This window comes from Pseudorasbora parva, chromosome 24, assembly GCF_024679245.1.
Source record: "Pseudorasbora parva isolate DD20220531a chromosome 24, ASM2467924v1, whole genome shotgun sequence".
NCBI classification, from domain to species: domain Eukaryota; kingdom Metazoa; phylum Chordata; class Actinopteri; order Cypriniformes; family Gobionidae; genus Pseudorasbora; species Pseudorasbora parva.
This window is the reverse complement of record NC_090195.1, coordinates 21202298-21217282: the sequence shown is the minus strand read 5'-3', so window position 1 is coordinate 21217282 and position 14985 is coordinate 21202298. Positions and strand designations below refer to the sequence as shown.

Sequence of the window (14985 nt, the reverse complement as noted above, 5' to 3'; positions counted from 1 at the left end):
GTTTGATATTTTTAGTTTTCATTTTAGTTTAAGATGTAGTTATTATGTTATATCCTTTAAAAATAGTTGTAGTAAGTACTTCAATGTAAACTAATTCATTACAGTTAGTTAATAAGGAAATATTTCAAATTCATGTTTAAGCGGGTAAGTGGCGAAAACTTTCATAACTATTTTCATATTTAATAACTAGGCATAGATCTCACTTATTTGGTATTATCAAATAAATTACTATTAATTGATAATAAATCTTCTGAAAACAGCTGTTATAGTGTTGAACCAATAATGGCTTATATATTTCCATACAAATAAATGCATTAAAATAATATATAAATAATTTCAACCCACTAAAATTGGAAAAATAATAATAAATTAAATTCTGATTTCTGAACACTTAAATACTGAAAAGTAATAAAACTAAATATAAATATTCATACACTGTAAAATAAATATATAAAAATAAGTCACTTTTTTGCCTTAAAATTGAGTTCATTGGAAAAAAAAATTAGTTAATAAAATTTCCATTTTTGAGAATCGACAACCTTTATTCAATTATTATTCAAATATTTTGTAAGCATATTGTCACATGCCTGTCCTGTCCTGTGTGCACATGTGGGTTTTGTCATGTCTTGCATGTGCTCCTGTCATTGTCTGATCCCTCCCCCTTGTTATCTGATCAGTGTTTGATTTCTCCCTGTTCCCTCTTGATTTCTTCCCTTTATAAGCTCCTTGTGTTTGTCAGTCTTTGTCGGATTGTTGTCGTGTCTAGGTCTCTTGTTTCCCTGTTATCCTCTGGTATGTTCTGTTTTGAAGTTGTTGTTTGTTGTTTTTGAATTATGTTTTCCCCCCTCGTGGGTTGTTGTTGTTGTTTTGAGTTTGTTTTATTTTGTAAATAAACCTTCATTTATTTGCACTTGAGTCCTCGCACCATTTTCTTTTGTGTTGCCGTGACACATATTGGGTAATTGTGTGTGTTTCATTTGTGATGTTGCAGTGAAACATGCCAAATTGTGCTATTTTTAATTATTTATCACGTTTTTTATGTGGTTCAGATACAATAATATTTGTATCTATTTATTAAACCAATTTCTTTCATTGTATCAACTCAAATTTTTAATTTCAATAAACTCAAAGTTTTAAGGCAACCAGGTTGCTTATGTTTTTAAGTTAAACAAACAAAAACATGTACAGTGTACAATCAAACAGAAATATTATACCAAAATACTGTAAAAGTTAAATAGATGAAAACCCGATATGTAACCTAATGATATACTTTATATTTACATGGTGTAAGTATTGATGTTTAAAATATATTTATAAATGCTTATTACATGGCTCTGTGAAATACCTGATACTGATTGGTCAATCCCGCATTCTAGCGGTATGTTATTCCCAGATAACACCCGCTCATCTGGGTACTACGAGTTATCTTGACCGGTACTACTTCTATGCTTAACGCTGGTGCCATCTTGTGGCTGTTAAATACTTAAACAGCCAACAATGGAAGACTTCAAGGCAGGTTTCCTTTATAAAGTTTTAAATATGGATATTTTTCTTACAAAAACGCATTGATTCGAATCAGAAGGCTCTATTAACCCATCGGAGCCGTGTGGAGCACGTTATTTGACGGACAGCTGCATTTTTTTATGGACTTCAAAATCATACAACTGACGTTACTGCTTGGATTAACGTTAGCCTGGACTTTTTTGATTCTATTTGTCTGAAAGAAGAATGCCATATATACCTATAATGACTTGAGGTTGAGTAAATCATAGGCTTGGTTTCATTTTTGGGTGAACTAAGCCTTTCAGCATTACTTTTCAACATTTAGCATATGGAAAAAACTAATCTTCAGCAATAGATACAGGCTTAAAGCAGTTTGGAACTATTTTTTCTTTGCGGAAGCTTTGCGGAAGAGCTAATAAAATATTTAATCTCAAGACAATATTTTGTGTCTAATTTATTTGAGACTAGTAGCCGTGTAATAAGTGGGATAATGTACACCTAGCCGGTTGTTATCACAGAATAAACCCCTTCAGAGTGATGCAAGACCACTCCGCTTTGCGTCTGGGTCCTGATCACTCTGTTGGGGTTTATTCTGCGATAACAACCAGCTTAGGTGTACATTATCCCTTACATATAAAATACTGCAAAAAGTAGTATTCTATGAGTAATATAAAAGTAATATATGAGAATTCTCATATATTTCCTAAAACTATTTGTGTTTAACAAGCTACATGTCCTAAACCTTATATATGAATGCATAATTAATTTAAACTGTCCAGGAATAAATGATGTGCTGATCAATGATTTAAAAACAAACAATGTTTCATGAATGACTAACTGTTAACTAATACGTCACATACGCAACCCTCCCTGCTGAACTATGACTATGACTTCTCAGTGTCTTCCCACATCATCTCTATGACACATAAAGCCTCTCTGATACATCAGATAATACACTCAAAAAGCTAAAAGTGCATCCTGGCATAACATGGCCTTATGCAACCCGTACCCACACACTAACACCTGATGCTCCCACTACAGAAAACAATATTGACTTCTGCACAACCAACATCATTATCTGAAAACGATCTTGAAAACATTTTACACCCACTTGCACTATTTCATGTATAACACACGTAATGTGCACTTCTCAAACCCTCACCTCAAAAGCCTCTCACCTCTCTGAGATGAATAACAATCATTTCATATTATCCAGCACGGCTCGGTTTCTTTTGAAATCTTCCACCATTTTTAGTGGCCAGTGAAGGAGAACTATAGTGAGAGAGCCCGGCTGCAGGCTCGCTGCGTGATGTGCGTCGCATGTTAACGCAATTCTTTCACACGTTCCCCTCTTTTTCACACGCTCTACTAGGGGGAGAAGCCAACAACCTTTCCTCCGTCACCGAAAACAGAAGAGAAAGGGGCACAAAGAGCGATATTGTTCGGACCAGGGGAAAGGATCCACTCTCTACGGGATTCTACTTCTTTTTTTTTAAGAGTAGAGGATGGAAATGAGGAAAAGGTGCAGAGAGAGAGAGAGAGAGAGAGAGAGAGAGAGAGAGAGAGAGAGAGAGAGAGAGAGAGAGAGAGAGAGAGAGAGAGAGAGAGAGAGAGAGAGAGCGATAAGAAAACCTGAATGCTACTTTTATGGGCTCTGCTTGAAAACTCTGTTTGCTATGAAGATATCCATGACCTTAAAGTAGCTATAGATATATGCGGGCGACTAAGATGTTTAAAGTTATCCATGGCAAGTCTGCGCACTTACAGTCAAGCAAACTCGATTAGCAGACTCTCATCACTACAGATAGGGGCTCAGATAGGGGCACTTTGGCTGGTCTCCTTGGAGTTCTGGCTTTTTATTTAGTTCCCCTATCACACCGGACTCCCTTCATCTATCATTCTCTCTTTGACTCTCTCCCATACACATAATTCACTCTAGCTCCTTACTTAGCACTTAGTACTTAGCATTGTAAAAACAGTTTATACACCGGTCTGACACCTTTCTATCAGAACCAGATTTAACTTCTTGAGGAATTTTTGCTACACTGGCTCGTCTGTTTGATCGGAACGCACGGGCCAGCCTTCTCTCCCCACATGCATAGATGAGCCTTGGCCGCCCATGACCCTGTCGCCGGTTCACCAATGTTTCTTTCTTGGACCACTTTTGATAGATACTGACCACTGCAGACCGGGAACACCCCACAAGAGCTGCAGCTTTGGAGATGCTCTGACCCGTCTAGCCATTACAATTTGCCGCTTGTCAAACTCACTCAAATCCTTACGCTTGCCCATTTTTCCTGCTTCTAACACATCAACTTTATCATTACTCCAGCCTTCAGTGTCAAATTATCCTTCAGAAATCATTATAATATGCTTATTTATAATATGCTATATAATACGTTATTTTCAATGTTGTGTTGCTTAATATACAGTGCCTTGCGAAAGTATTCAGCCCCCTTGAACTTTGCGACCTTTTGCTACATTTCAGGATTCAAAAATAATGATATGAAACTGTAATTTTGTGAAGACTCAACAACAAGTGGGACACAATCATGAAGTGGAACGAAATTTATTGGATATTTCAAACTTTTTTAACAAATCAAAAACTGAAAAAATTGGCGTGCAAAATTATTCGGCCTCTTTACTTTCAGTGCAGCACACTCTCTCCAGAAGTTCAGTGAGGATCTCTGAAGGATCCAATGTTGACCTAAATGACTAATGATGATAAATAGAATCCACCTGTGTGTAATCAAGTCTCCGTATAAATGCACCTGCACTGTGATAGTCTCAGAGGTCTGTTTAAAGCGCAGAGAGCATCATGAAGAACAAGGAACACACCAGGCAGGTCCGAGATACTTCCACTTCATAATTGTGTCCCACTTGTTGTTGATTCTTCACAAAATATTACAGTTTTATATCTTTATGTTTGAAGCCTGAAATGTGGCAAAAGGTCACAAAGTTCAAGGGGGCCGAATACTTTCGCAAGGCACTGTATATATTATATTACATGTGATACTTTTGTAGGATTCTTTGATGAATAAAAAAAGGTAAAAATAACAGCTCTTGAATTAGAACTCTTTCGTAACAATATACAATACTGGTCAAAAGTTTGGGGTCAGTAAAAAAAAAAAACTGTTTCCAACATTGATAATAAATGAGCATATTAGAATGATTATTGAAGGATCATGTGACACTGAAGACTGGAGTAATAGCTGAGGAAAATTCAGATTTGCACCACAGAAATAAATTATATTTTAAAGTATAGTAATATTGAAAACCATTATTTTAAATTGTAATAACATTTCACAGTATTACAGTATTTTCTGTATATTTGATCAAAAAAAATGCAGCCTTAGTGAGCATAATAGACTTCTTTCAAAAACATTAAAAATAGTAATCTGTGTGTATATATACTGAGAGTTCATGAAGAATGGAGAATTGAAGGGAACATTTGTGACCATGCTAGTATATATATATATATACTTCCTGAACTAACATGGTCACACATGCTCACTTCAGTTCTTTCCATCTTTCATGAACTCTCTTTTCCACTGTTCTCCTCTTTCCCTTTCTGCTTTCTCCATCACTTTATTTTCCTGTGACTCAATTTCTGTCACATAGGGAACAAATAAGACTCAGAGAAATAGCAGAAAGACAAACACAAAAGCCATTTTTTTTTCTCTTAATCTTCACACAAACATTCGCTGATCTCCAGGGCTGCAAGCGGAATTTTTTTTCTCAGTTATCCTTCATTTATTTGTTTATGATGTCTCTGTCACACAGCCTTAGTCCACACCAAAGAAAACAAAGCACTAGCCGTGGTCTCCGAGTTCATTTTAATCTGGCAAAGTGCCGCTAACACACAGCAGGTCAGTCCTGAGCATATGTTAAGACATTCAAACACATTGACATTATAAGGGGCCATTCACACAGGACATGTTGTTGCGTTAAAAACAGCTAGACAAAGGCCTATGCATGAATCTTTAGATGTGTCGTGTTTATGACAAAAAACAGCATAAACACAGTGGTCCAACATGACTATCAAGCACGTTTTCATTAAAACTATTATGAAATCAAAAAGTAATCAAGACCTGTCGTGGTCACAGACGTCTGTTTAACACTTTTTAAGATGCATCTCAAAACCAATGAGGCATGTTGCAATCCAGCATAGAAAAATTCAAAGATTTCCACACTGCAAAAAATTATTTAAAAAATAAGTTACCTGGTTGGCTTAAAATGTTGAGTTCATTGAAGAAAAAAAAAGTTGAGTTAATAAGATGAACATTTTTGAGAATCGACAACCTTTATTCAAATATTATTCAAATATTTTGTAAACATGCACATGCCAAATTGTGCTATTTTCATGATTTATCAAAAAAATGTATGTGGTTCAGAGTTTCTATTTATTAAACCAATTTCCTACATTGTATAGACTCATTTTTTTTATTTCAATAAACTCAAAATTTGAAGGCAACCAGGTTACCTACTTTTTTACTTTAAACCAATAATATTTTTTTACAGTGCTTAGACAAATTTAAAACCCAGCAATATCCATCAAAATGCACCAAAATGCTTGTTATTAAAGAAAAACCCAAAATGGACAGATGTAAGAATGCATCCTGTGTGACCAGTCCCCTAACATGACCAGACAAAGACATGCATGCAATTATGTCCACTCTTTACAAACATGCAAACACAGCAGTAAGATCATCCGCTGAAAGACAGGAAATGTAAAGAGAGATGAAGCACAAGACAAAAAGAAAGATGAACAGATGTCACACCAAGAAACCTAATGCACATGTCACACATGGCATCTTCAGCACAAACACATTAGGTGTGGAAGCAGACCTAATGACACTGATGGCAATGGCAATGCTGATGATGGTCATGGTGATGGAGGGAAGATAAATCTCTCTCCTACCTGTAAAAACTGGCAGGTTCGTCCCTGCTGGCAGGTCTGTGCTTTGATTAGGGCTTTATCGATATTGACCGTGGCCTTCTGGTAGACCTCTCGGGCCCTGCTCACCATTAGCGTGCTGGACCAGGAGCTCTTCTTGACGAGCGGCCCAGCCTGGTCGACTGCCGCCGGGCCTCCGAAAGTCAGAGCGCCTCCTGTGGGGTTGGAGCATGTGGAACAACTTCCAATGTCGTTGTTGCTGCGTGAGGTCTTCAGGGACGAGCGCCCCCCTCCTAGCGTGTTGTAGCTTTGTCCCAAGAAGTAGTGGGACTGGGATTTGTCCGGATGGCGGCCCATGGTCATGACTCCAGAGGGTTGATGCTGGTGGTAGAGGCAGATCTCTCTATCAAGAGTGTCGTCTGAGCTCCAGTAACCCGATCCAGGCGTCCGTGCACGAGGTTTGGGCTCGGACCGACTGCGTTCCTTGCTCTTTCCCCGCTTGTTGCTAGATGGCTTGTGTAGGGTGCCTACAGTCATGGAGGAAACGTTCGGGTGGGATGCAGCTGTAGCCATTGCATCGGCTGGGATGGCGGTGTCGTTTCCGTTGAGGCTGCGCTGACCAGGACCTTCCAGGGAGTGGGATTTAGTGAACAGTTTTTGGACAGAGTGTACAAGGTGACGTATTCGCCCAGGACTGTCGCTGCGCTGGTGCTCCAGCGCCGCCGTCCGTTTATATTGCAATGTGTGATAGCCATCCTTCCTCACTGGCTGCTGCTGGTCAAACTTCTCCAGCAGGGACGAGTGGATAGTAGCCGTGCCACAGGGGCCACACCCACCCCCAGTTCCCCCAGCTATTCCCCCCGGTCCCACATAGGGCACAATGGCACATTCGCCTTTAAATTCATGCTGTGAGCCGTGATGTCGGCGTGGAAATGTGCTGCTGGCCAGATCAGACTGGCACCCGTAGAAGCCCTGGTCAGTCGTGTGGGATGGGTTGAGGACATAAGGCCGTCGGTCGTGGCGGAGGGTCAAAGACTCGTAGGACGGGTCGCAGTGTGTGAGTGTGTGGTGGTGGCTACGGCTGGAGGACAAGCCTTTCATCGTCATCCTGATACGCTCTCCCTCTCACAGCCTCATCCACACACACTGTGCCTACTGCAGAAAGACAGATGGACAAAGAGGCAAGAGGGCCAGAAAGTAACATAGAGGACGAACATATTTTGTAAAATAATAAAAGACAAGACGAACAAAAGGAGAGAGACACAAAAACAGAGAGGGAGAAAGAAAAACAATATACATTTTAATCATCAGTTCATATTCTAAAATGCATAGTGTCCACTATAGAGGACTGAAAAAACATTTTTAACAATTCAGGGTGTGATGTTACATCCATATTAGACCAGCATAACTCACAAGGGATGTAGTTGGTTGCCTGAATGAATAGTAGACTCTTAACTGGACGACTGATGTTTGAGTCACATTACCCTGATCAAGAACATATAAGATGTGTTCTGGTGTTCATAAACAGCTAGAATGAGCGCACAAGACTGGAACAGAACAATGACTCTTAAGACAAATTTTAAAAAATGTGAGTATTTTTAACTTGACAAGCTGCTCTAACTTGGTGTGACGCAAAAAAACAATATTTGACAGAATGGCCAAAAATGTCTGAATGTGTGGCTTTAGCAGGAGTACTTTAAAAGGGGAAAACGTTAAAGACCAAGCACAATGTTAGCATGCTAAATACAGCATATGCACTAAAAAAAAAAAAAAATAATAATAATAATAATAATATAATAATAATAATAATAATAATACATTTTATTTATAATGCACTTTATATTAAACAAAATCTCAAAGTGCTAAAATATATATATTATATAATATATTTTGAAAAAATATAATCGACTAGCCAGTTGATGACTACACTGTAAAAATATTGTTAGTTTAACTTAAAGTAAGAAACCTTGCTGCCTTAGATTTTTGTGTTAATTGAAATAAAAAAATTTAGTTAATGCAATGAATGAGATTAGTTTAATCAACAGAAAGTCAAAATATTATATAACTGAACCACATCAATTATCTAAGGTGAGCTAACAAAAGAAAACATTTTGTGATAACAAATAATAAAAATTAAAATAAATTTTTTTTTAAATCAAGCAATTCCATTGTTTTCCATATAGATAATAAGAAATTTCAAGCACCGATTCACGTGACTGAAAATTCAACTGCGGAAAATTCAGCTTAACATTCAGATAAATAAATTACTTGTTTAAATGATTCTTGTTTAAATGAAGGCTGCCTTAGTGAGAATAAGAGACCTCGTTCGAAATAAACAACAAAATCTGATCGGGAGTAGGCTATACACGAATCATGACTGTCTCTGTATGAAAACATTTTGTAAATGAAAAAATCAATTTGAACTCCAAAATCACTAATACTCATACACAAAATGATGATGTGTCGATACATTAGCGTGAACATCCCTTTAAGACAGAAGAGTAGTGTTGTTAGAATACCAACATTAGCATGTGAAAAACCTCTCCAGGCTTGCCTCGCCAAATACGAAGAAAGACAGAATAGAGGAGCGAAAGATATAGCCAAAGACAGATTAAGACTGAAAGAAAAGGACTGACGCATTTAGCTGTTTATTCAGCTATATCCTGTTTACTGTGTCAAAATGAGAAATCAGTTGTTCATGCTTGAAGTCATTTGTGAGGCTGTGAATTCATTAAGAGCATTTACCAAAAGATCAATGACTGTATTGAGATCAATGACTTCCAGCGAGATGGGCTTTATATAGTACAAGAGCATTCAGTATGTTCCATCATGACTAAAGTGTGTTTAGCTTCACCCATGATTATACCATTAGCTTCCATTGATTTTTAATTTATTTATTTACTGTATGAAACAGACCAGGATGTATAGTTGGCAAACTACAAACCAAATCGGCATATTAGAATCATTTTTGAAGGAACATCTGACACTGAAGCTTGGCTGTGTAAAGCATGTTAAGTCACACACACACACACACACACACACACACACACACACACACACACACACACACACACACACACACACACACACACACACACACACACACACACACACACACACACACACACACACACACACACACACACACACACACACACACATTCAGAGATGTGCATTAAAGAGGCATTCACTATTAAACTATTAAAACTCTTTTAATAAATCTCATTTACACACTCTCACTTCACCTCCTTATGCTGTGTGGTGACTCCTGCCTGACATCATCTATGTGTGTGTGAAATTGTAGCTGGCATAGAGTAAATCTCTTGCCTTATACTACATCTCTCTCTCTGTCTTTGAACAGCAAGACTGAACTGAAAATGAAGAAAACAGAATAATTAATTGTTTCACCATCCTTCTATTCCTCGCTTTGATAACAGAATCTCTCAAGATAAAGTTAGCACACACACATCCAAATAAATACACTAATTTCCAAGCAACTTTTTGTTTTGATGAAATATGCAAATCAATGAGCGCAAGTTTAACCGATTGATGGGAGAGCTGAAACAAATGTAAAGTGTATGATTATTTCATGAGACTGATAAATAAACCATAGTGCCCGTGTTTCTGATGAAATCTCCACAGTTGATGTCATGGCATAGATTATATTAATGCATGAGCTGCCAGTGAGTGTGTTCAAATGTTGTATAGTCTTGGCTGAAAAATAGCGAGATGTTTATGTCTTTTCCCAGAGGAATTAGAATGTTTTTTTTTTCTTCTTAGTGAGGCACAATACAAGAAAAATGAAAGTGTGCAGTTGAATTCATCTGTACTTCTTAGTTGAGGTAGGAACAAACACAGCCAAAGAAAAGATATTAAGATTTATGCATTAAAAGCTGAGACACACTTTAAGATTTTTTAAAATCTTATAAGATATAAGTTCCATCTGTGAACACAAAAATCTCGCAAAATCTCTAGCATCAAATGTGACTTTTGAGTAAACAAACATGGCGGATAACTGACCTGTCAATCATCCTGTCACAGTTAAAATCCTCCACATTCAATTTCCTTTAATTTCCTACCGTTTCGGAGAGAAATGTAGAAGCTTGTTGATTTGCCAGTCATGGTCTTTCATGTGGAGAACTTGCCACACGTGTTTGCAATTTGAAAAATTGCTGCATTTAAATAGCCTAGAAATCTAGACGCACCCTAGCGGCAGCAAATCTAATCTGCCGCGAGTGTCGTCTAGCAACTCTCAATACCCTTGAGAGTTAACTAGCTGTATTCCCCTAACTCTTGTTGGGCCAATAACATCGTGTATAGAGTCGGTGGGCGGGGCCATAATGACGACGGCCGAGTTGCGTTTGCGTGCTTCTAGTAAACACAGAAACTGGCGAAAGTCGGTCTTTCGAATCAGCTTTGACCGCGACTCTGGAAGACTTGGAGTTAAGCTTTTCTCTGAGAAAAGAACAAAGAACGGCACAACTCTTACAACTTACAACTCTTTTCGATAAGCCATACCCCCTGTAAAGCTCTCCTCGTAAAGCTGCATGGTTGCTAGTAACGACAGACACAATGGGAAAAATCGGGCCGCATACTATTAATAAGTAAGGGATAATGTACACCCAGCCGGTTGTTATCGCAGAATAAACCCCGACAGAGTGATCAGGACCCCGACGCGAAGCGGAGTGGTCTTGCATCACTCTGTCGGGGTTTATTCTGCGATAACAACCGGCTGGGTGTACATTATCCTGCTTATTACACGGCTACTAGTCTCAAATAAATAATTATTAGACACAAAATTTTGTCTTGAGATTAAATATTTTATTAGCTCTTACGCAAAGCTTCCGCGAAGAAAAACAGTTCCAACCTGCTTTAAGCCTGTATCTATTGCTGAAGATCTGCCATATACCCTTGCTAAATGTTGAAAATGAATGCTGAAAGGGTTATTAGTTCACCCAAAAATGAAACCAAGCCTATGATTTACTCACCCTCAAGTTATCATAGGTGTATATGACATTCTTCTTTCAGACAAATACAATCAGAGTTATATTTAAAAATTCCAGGCTAACATTAATCCAAGCAGTAGTTGTAGTTGTTTTTGAAGTCCATAAAAAATGCAGCTGTCCGTCAAATAACGTGCTCCACACGGCTCTGACGGGTTATTAGAGCCTTCTGATTCGAATCGATGCGTTTGTGTAAGAAAAAATCTATATTAAAAACTTTATAAAGGAAACCTGCCTTGAAGTCTTCCATTGTAACCCACGACTGTTTAAGCCACAAGATGGCACCAGCATTAAGCATAGAAGTAGGATCGGTCAAGATAACTCGTAGTACCCGTATGAGCGGGTGTTATCTGGAAAAAACGTACCGCTGGAATGCGCGATTGACCAATCGGAATCAAGTATTTCACAGAGCCGTGTAATAATAAAGGATAGCAGATGCTAACATTATCATCTAAAAGGGTTTTGGCAAGTGAAACGATGCTAACTATTACAATTAAATTTACAGTGAATAACAATAGGTAGGTATGGGAAGGTCTAAACATGAGATAACGTGTACGTGTTCTTAGAATGAACACAAAACGACAAATTTTGGTGTTTATGGAAACACGCAATAAGAAACAGATACGTTTTCCTGCAAATTTTGTTGCCTCCAATGAAATAAGTCGTTCAGGCACACTCTTCTGTGTCTTTTTGATGGGGATAAAGACAAAGAAATCGGTAAAATCAGTAACTGTGGCTATAGTGTAAAGGGAAGGCGCATGTCCTTAAGTTTTGATGCAAGTCAATCAGAGGTTCGAAACCACCTTTTGCCACACTCTCTAACCGAGAAACACTTATTATTAAACACGTTAGATGCTTTATTTCCACTTTTCTAATCATTTCTCAATTCTTATTGAAAAAAAATGTCTTTCCAATCTGATATGTGATGGGAAAAGGGAGTAAACAGAGTGTGGCAAAAGACGGATTCGAACATCTGATTGATTTGCATGAAAACTTGATGACATGCACCTTAAACCTACACTATAGCCATGGTTATGGATTTTACCCATTTATCTGTCTTTATCCCCGTCAAATCGATATAGCCTATGATTTCTTACGGTTAAACTCGTCTGACGCCAGTCCGATACATTCTTCCTCTTTTTCATTTTCGCTCAGTTGTAGATTAGGGATATTATTCAGTCTTATTATGCCGCTTTCATCATCGCTCAGATCGTCTCTATAGAGCCGGCCAGAGAGCTGCATAATAATTAGCCGCACGTTCCCTGGAGGACGGGGCAATAACAAAGGCCAGTATGAAAATACACACAAGACAAAACAAGGTGATTTCAACCTCAAAATGTACGCTTTTAAATATACCATTAATGCTATCTCAACACGGAGAGGCTTCTTCGTGATTTCAGATTCAGATTCATAATAGATTCTGCTAAAAAGCGAAGATCAGATATTTTGAAAAAAAAAAAAAAAAACGCTTTCTCATTTTGCTCGCAAGTAGAGCTGCCGACTTGTGTCCTGTTTCCCGTGACTAGTTTTTTTAAACCTTTTTATTTATGTTTGTAGTTCTTATCAACCGCTCGTTCAACATGCAATAGTTTGGGGGCAATATTAGCTGTTAGCATCAGCTTGCTTTCTGATTGGGTATCGTTTCGTGTAACGTGACAATCTCCAGAGCGTTGGTGCAATTGTTCTCGAGGTTCACCCCACACAACAGTATTTCTGATTGTAAATATTCAATATGCTAACGCCTCCACGAAGTGCATTAAAAGAGAGAGAGATTCACAACTGCGTCTGTTCAGATTGTCTACATTCGTCTATATTAACAACGAATGCAGCTGTGAGTCTAATTACTTCAAAAACAGCAATGTTACCCCTCATTGCTGAGAAATATAATGTAGCGATTCAGTAGTAAGGCTATTTTATTACTAAAAGTCTGGGGCAGCATTGATAACAACAAAGATCAAAAATAATCATTGTATTAATTAAGTGTAACATAAACAACAACAACAAAAACATTATTTACATGTGTGTTTACGAGGATTATGGAGTTGAAATTTCTTACATTTTTCCATATGTGTATGTGCGCACCAATTAAAACTAAAAGCTTTAATTAAGAAGGGTGATTTAACTGACTTGGACCTACCTGTGCATTCAATGATTTTATTGCACATCTTTCACTCGATCAGAAGCGAGTATTTAGACACACCATGGTATAAAACTTTCAAGCTATTTAAGTCATATGCAAGCTTTTTTGAGAAGCGGAATGAAATTCACTGGAAAACTTCCACTAGAATACAAATCATTGACGTCAAACTTCGTGCAACATGTCTAGGGCCAAGTTTAAATGTTTACAAGCATAATGAGAATTACTGAATAAAGACCAACAAATGTTTAAGTGTGTCCATCTGTGTGCATATGTGTGAGTATGGTGCTTGATACATCCTTATAATGGCTCATATATGAGCTGTTGTGTAAGGCTGAGCTCATTCATTGCCCCCTGAAGCCTTTCAGATGCATCCTTGTGGAACGTGCTATAAATTAGACTGAGTGGAAATCCATAAATAAAAATGCTCATCTTGTTTTTTCTACTGCACTCTACTCTCACTAGAGCTTCACAATTCGTCATGCTCACTTTCTCATTCCAGAATACATTCTTCTACACTCTCTAATAATTGCAAGAATTATCTACACTTTTAAGGCAAGATCATACTTAGAGTTAGGGATCTCAACAAACCCTCACTACCGTCACAACAACACAATAACACGGCCATAACCACTCTAGCATCCACTCAGATGGCTTATAGAACCTTTTTAGCATAAAAGGTTTGTTATCAAAGCTCCACTATACAAAATGCCCAAGCAACTATATAGCAACTCCCTAGCAACTATCAGAACACCCTAGCAACATAATAATGCTCTATTAATCACCCAGATCAACTTCACAACCACATAACAACACTTTAGTAATTACCCAGAACACCAAAGCAACCATATAAAAACATTCCGGTAGCCACACAGATAATCTCCCAACCACATAACAACACTTTGGTAACTACCCAGAACACCCTAGTAACACTCAAGTAACTACAGAGAACACACCAGCAACTACATAACACTCTAGTTACCAACCAGGACACCATAGCAACCGCATAACAATGCTCCACTAACTACCAGAACACCCTAGCAATCACATAGCAACAACCATATAACCACCAGAATACCACATGAAGCACATAATAATGCTCTAACTATTCAGAACAACCACATAGCAACCACTGTTATAACCACTCTAGGAACCACATAACTAAGCTCTAATAACTACTCAAAATGTCCTAACAACCACATAGCAACACCCTAGCAACCACATGATAATGCTCTATTAATCACCCAGATCATCCTCACACAACTACATAGCAACACCGTTATAAACACTCTAGGAACCACATAATAAAGCTCTAGTAGCTACTCAAAATGTCCAAGCAACCACATAGTGACACCCTAGCAACTATCAGAACACCCTGGCAACCACACAATAATGCTCTATTAATCACCCAGATCACCCTAACAACCACATAGCAACATCGTTAT

At 38.0% G+C, this 14985-nt stretch overlaps 1 protein-coding gene across 8 annotated transcripts in view; it reads right to left on the bottom strand.

The window, feature by feature from the left end:
• dlgap1b (discs, large (Drosophila) homolog-associated protein 1b) overlaps nucleotides 1-14985 on the bottom strand; it is a 232740-nt gene that overhangs the window by 86331 nt on the left and 131424 nt on the right. For 5 of the 8 annotated variants that reach the window (XM_067435225.1, XM_067435224.1, XM_067435220.1 and 2 more), the window contains one exon: nucleotides 6425-7555. In XM_067435225.1, coding sequence (XP_067291326.1) covers nucleotides 6425-7507 — 1083 coding nt within the window. In that variant the 5' untranslated portion in view covers nucleotides 7508-7555. Of the gene's footprint in view, nucleotides 1-2681; nucleotides 2798-6424; nucleotides 7556-14985 lie in introns of those variants that run through there. The other 3 variants (XM_067435223.1, XM_067435222.1, XM_067435226.1) reach the window with 3 other exon arrangements.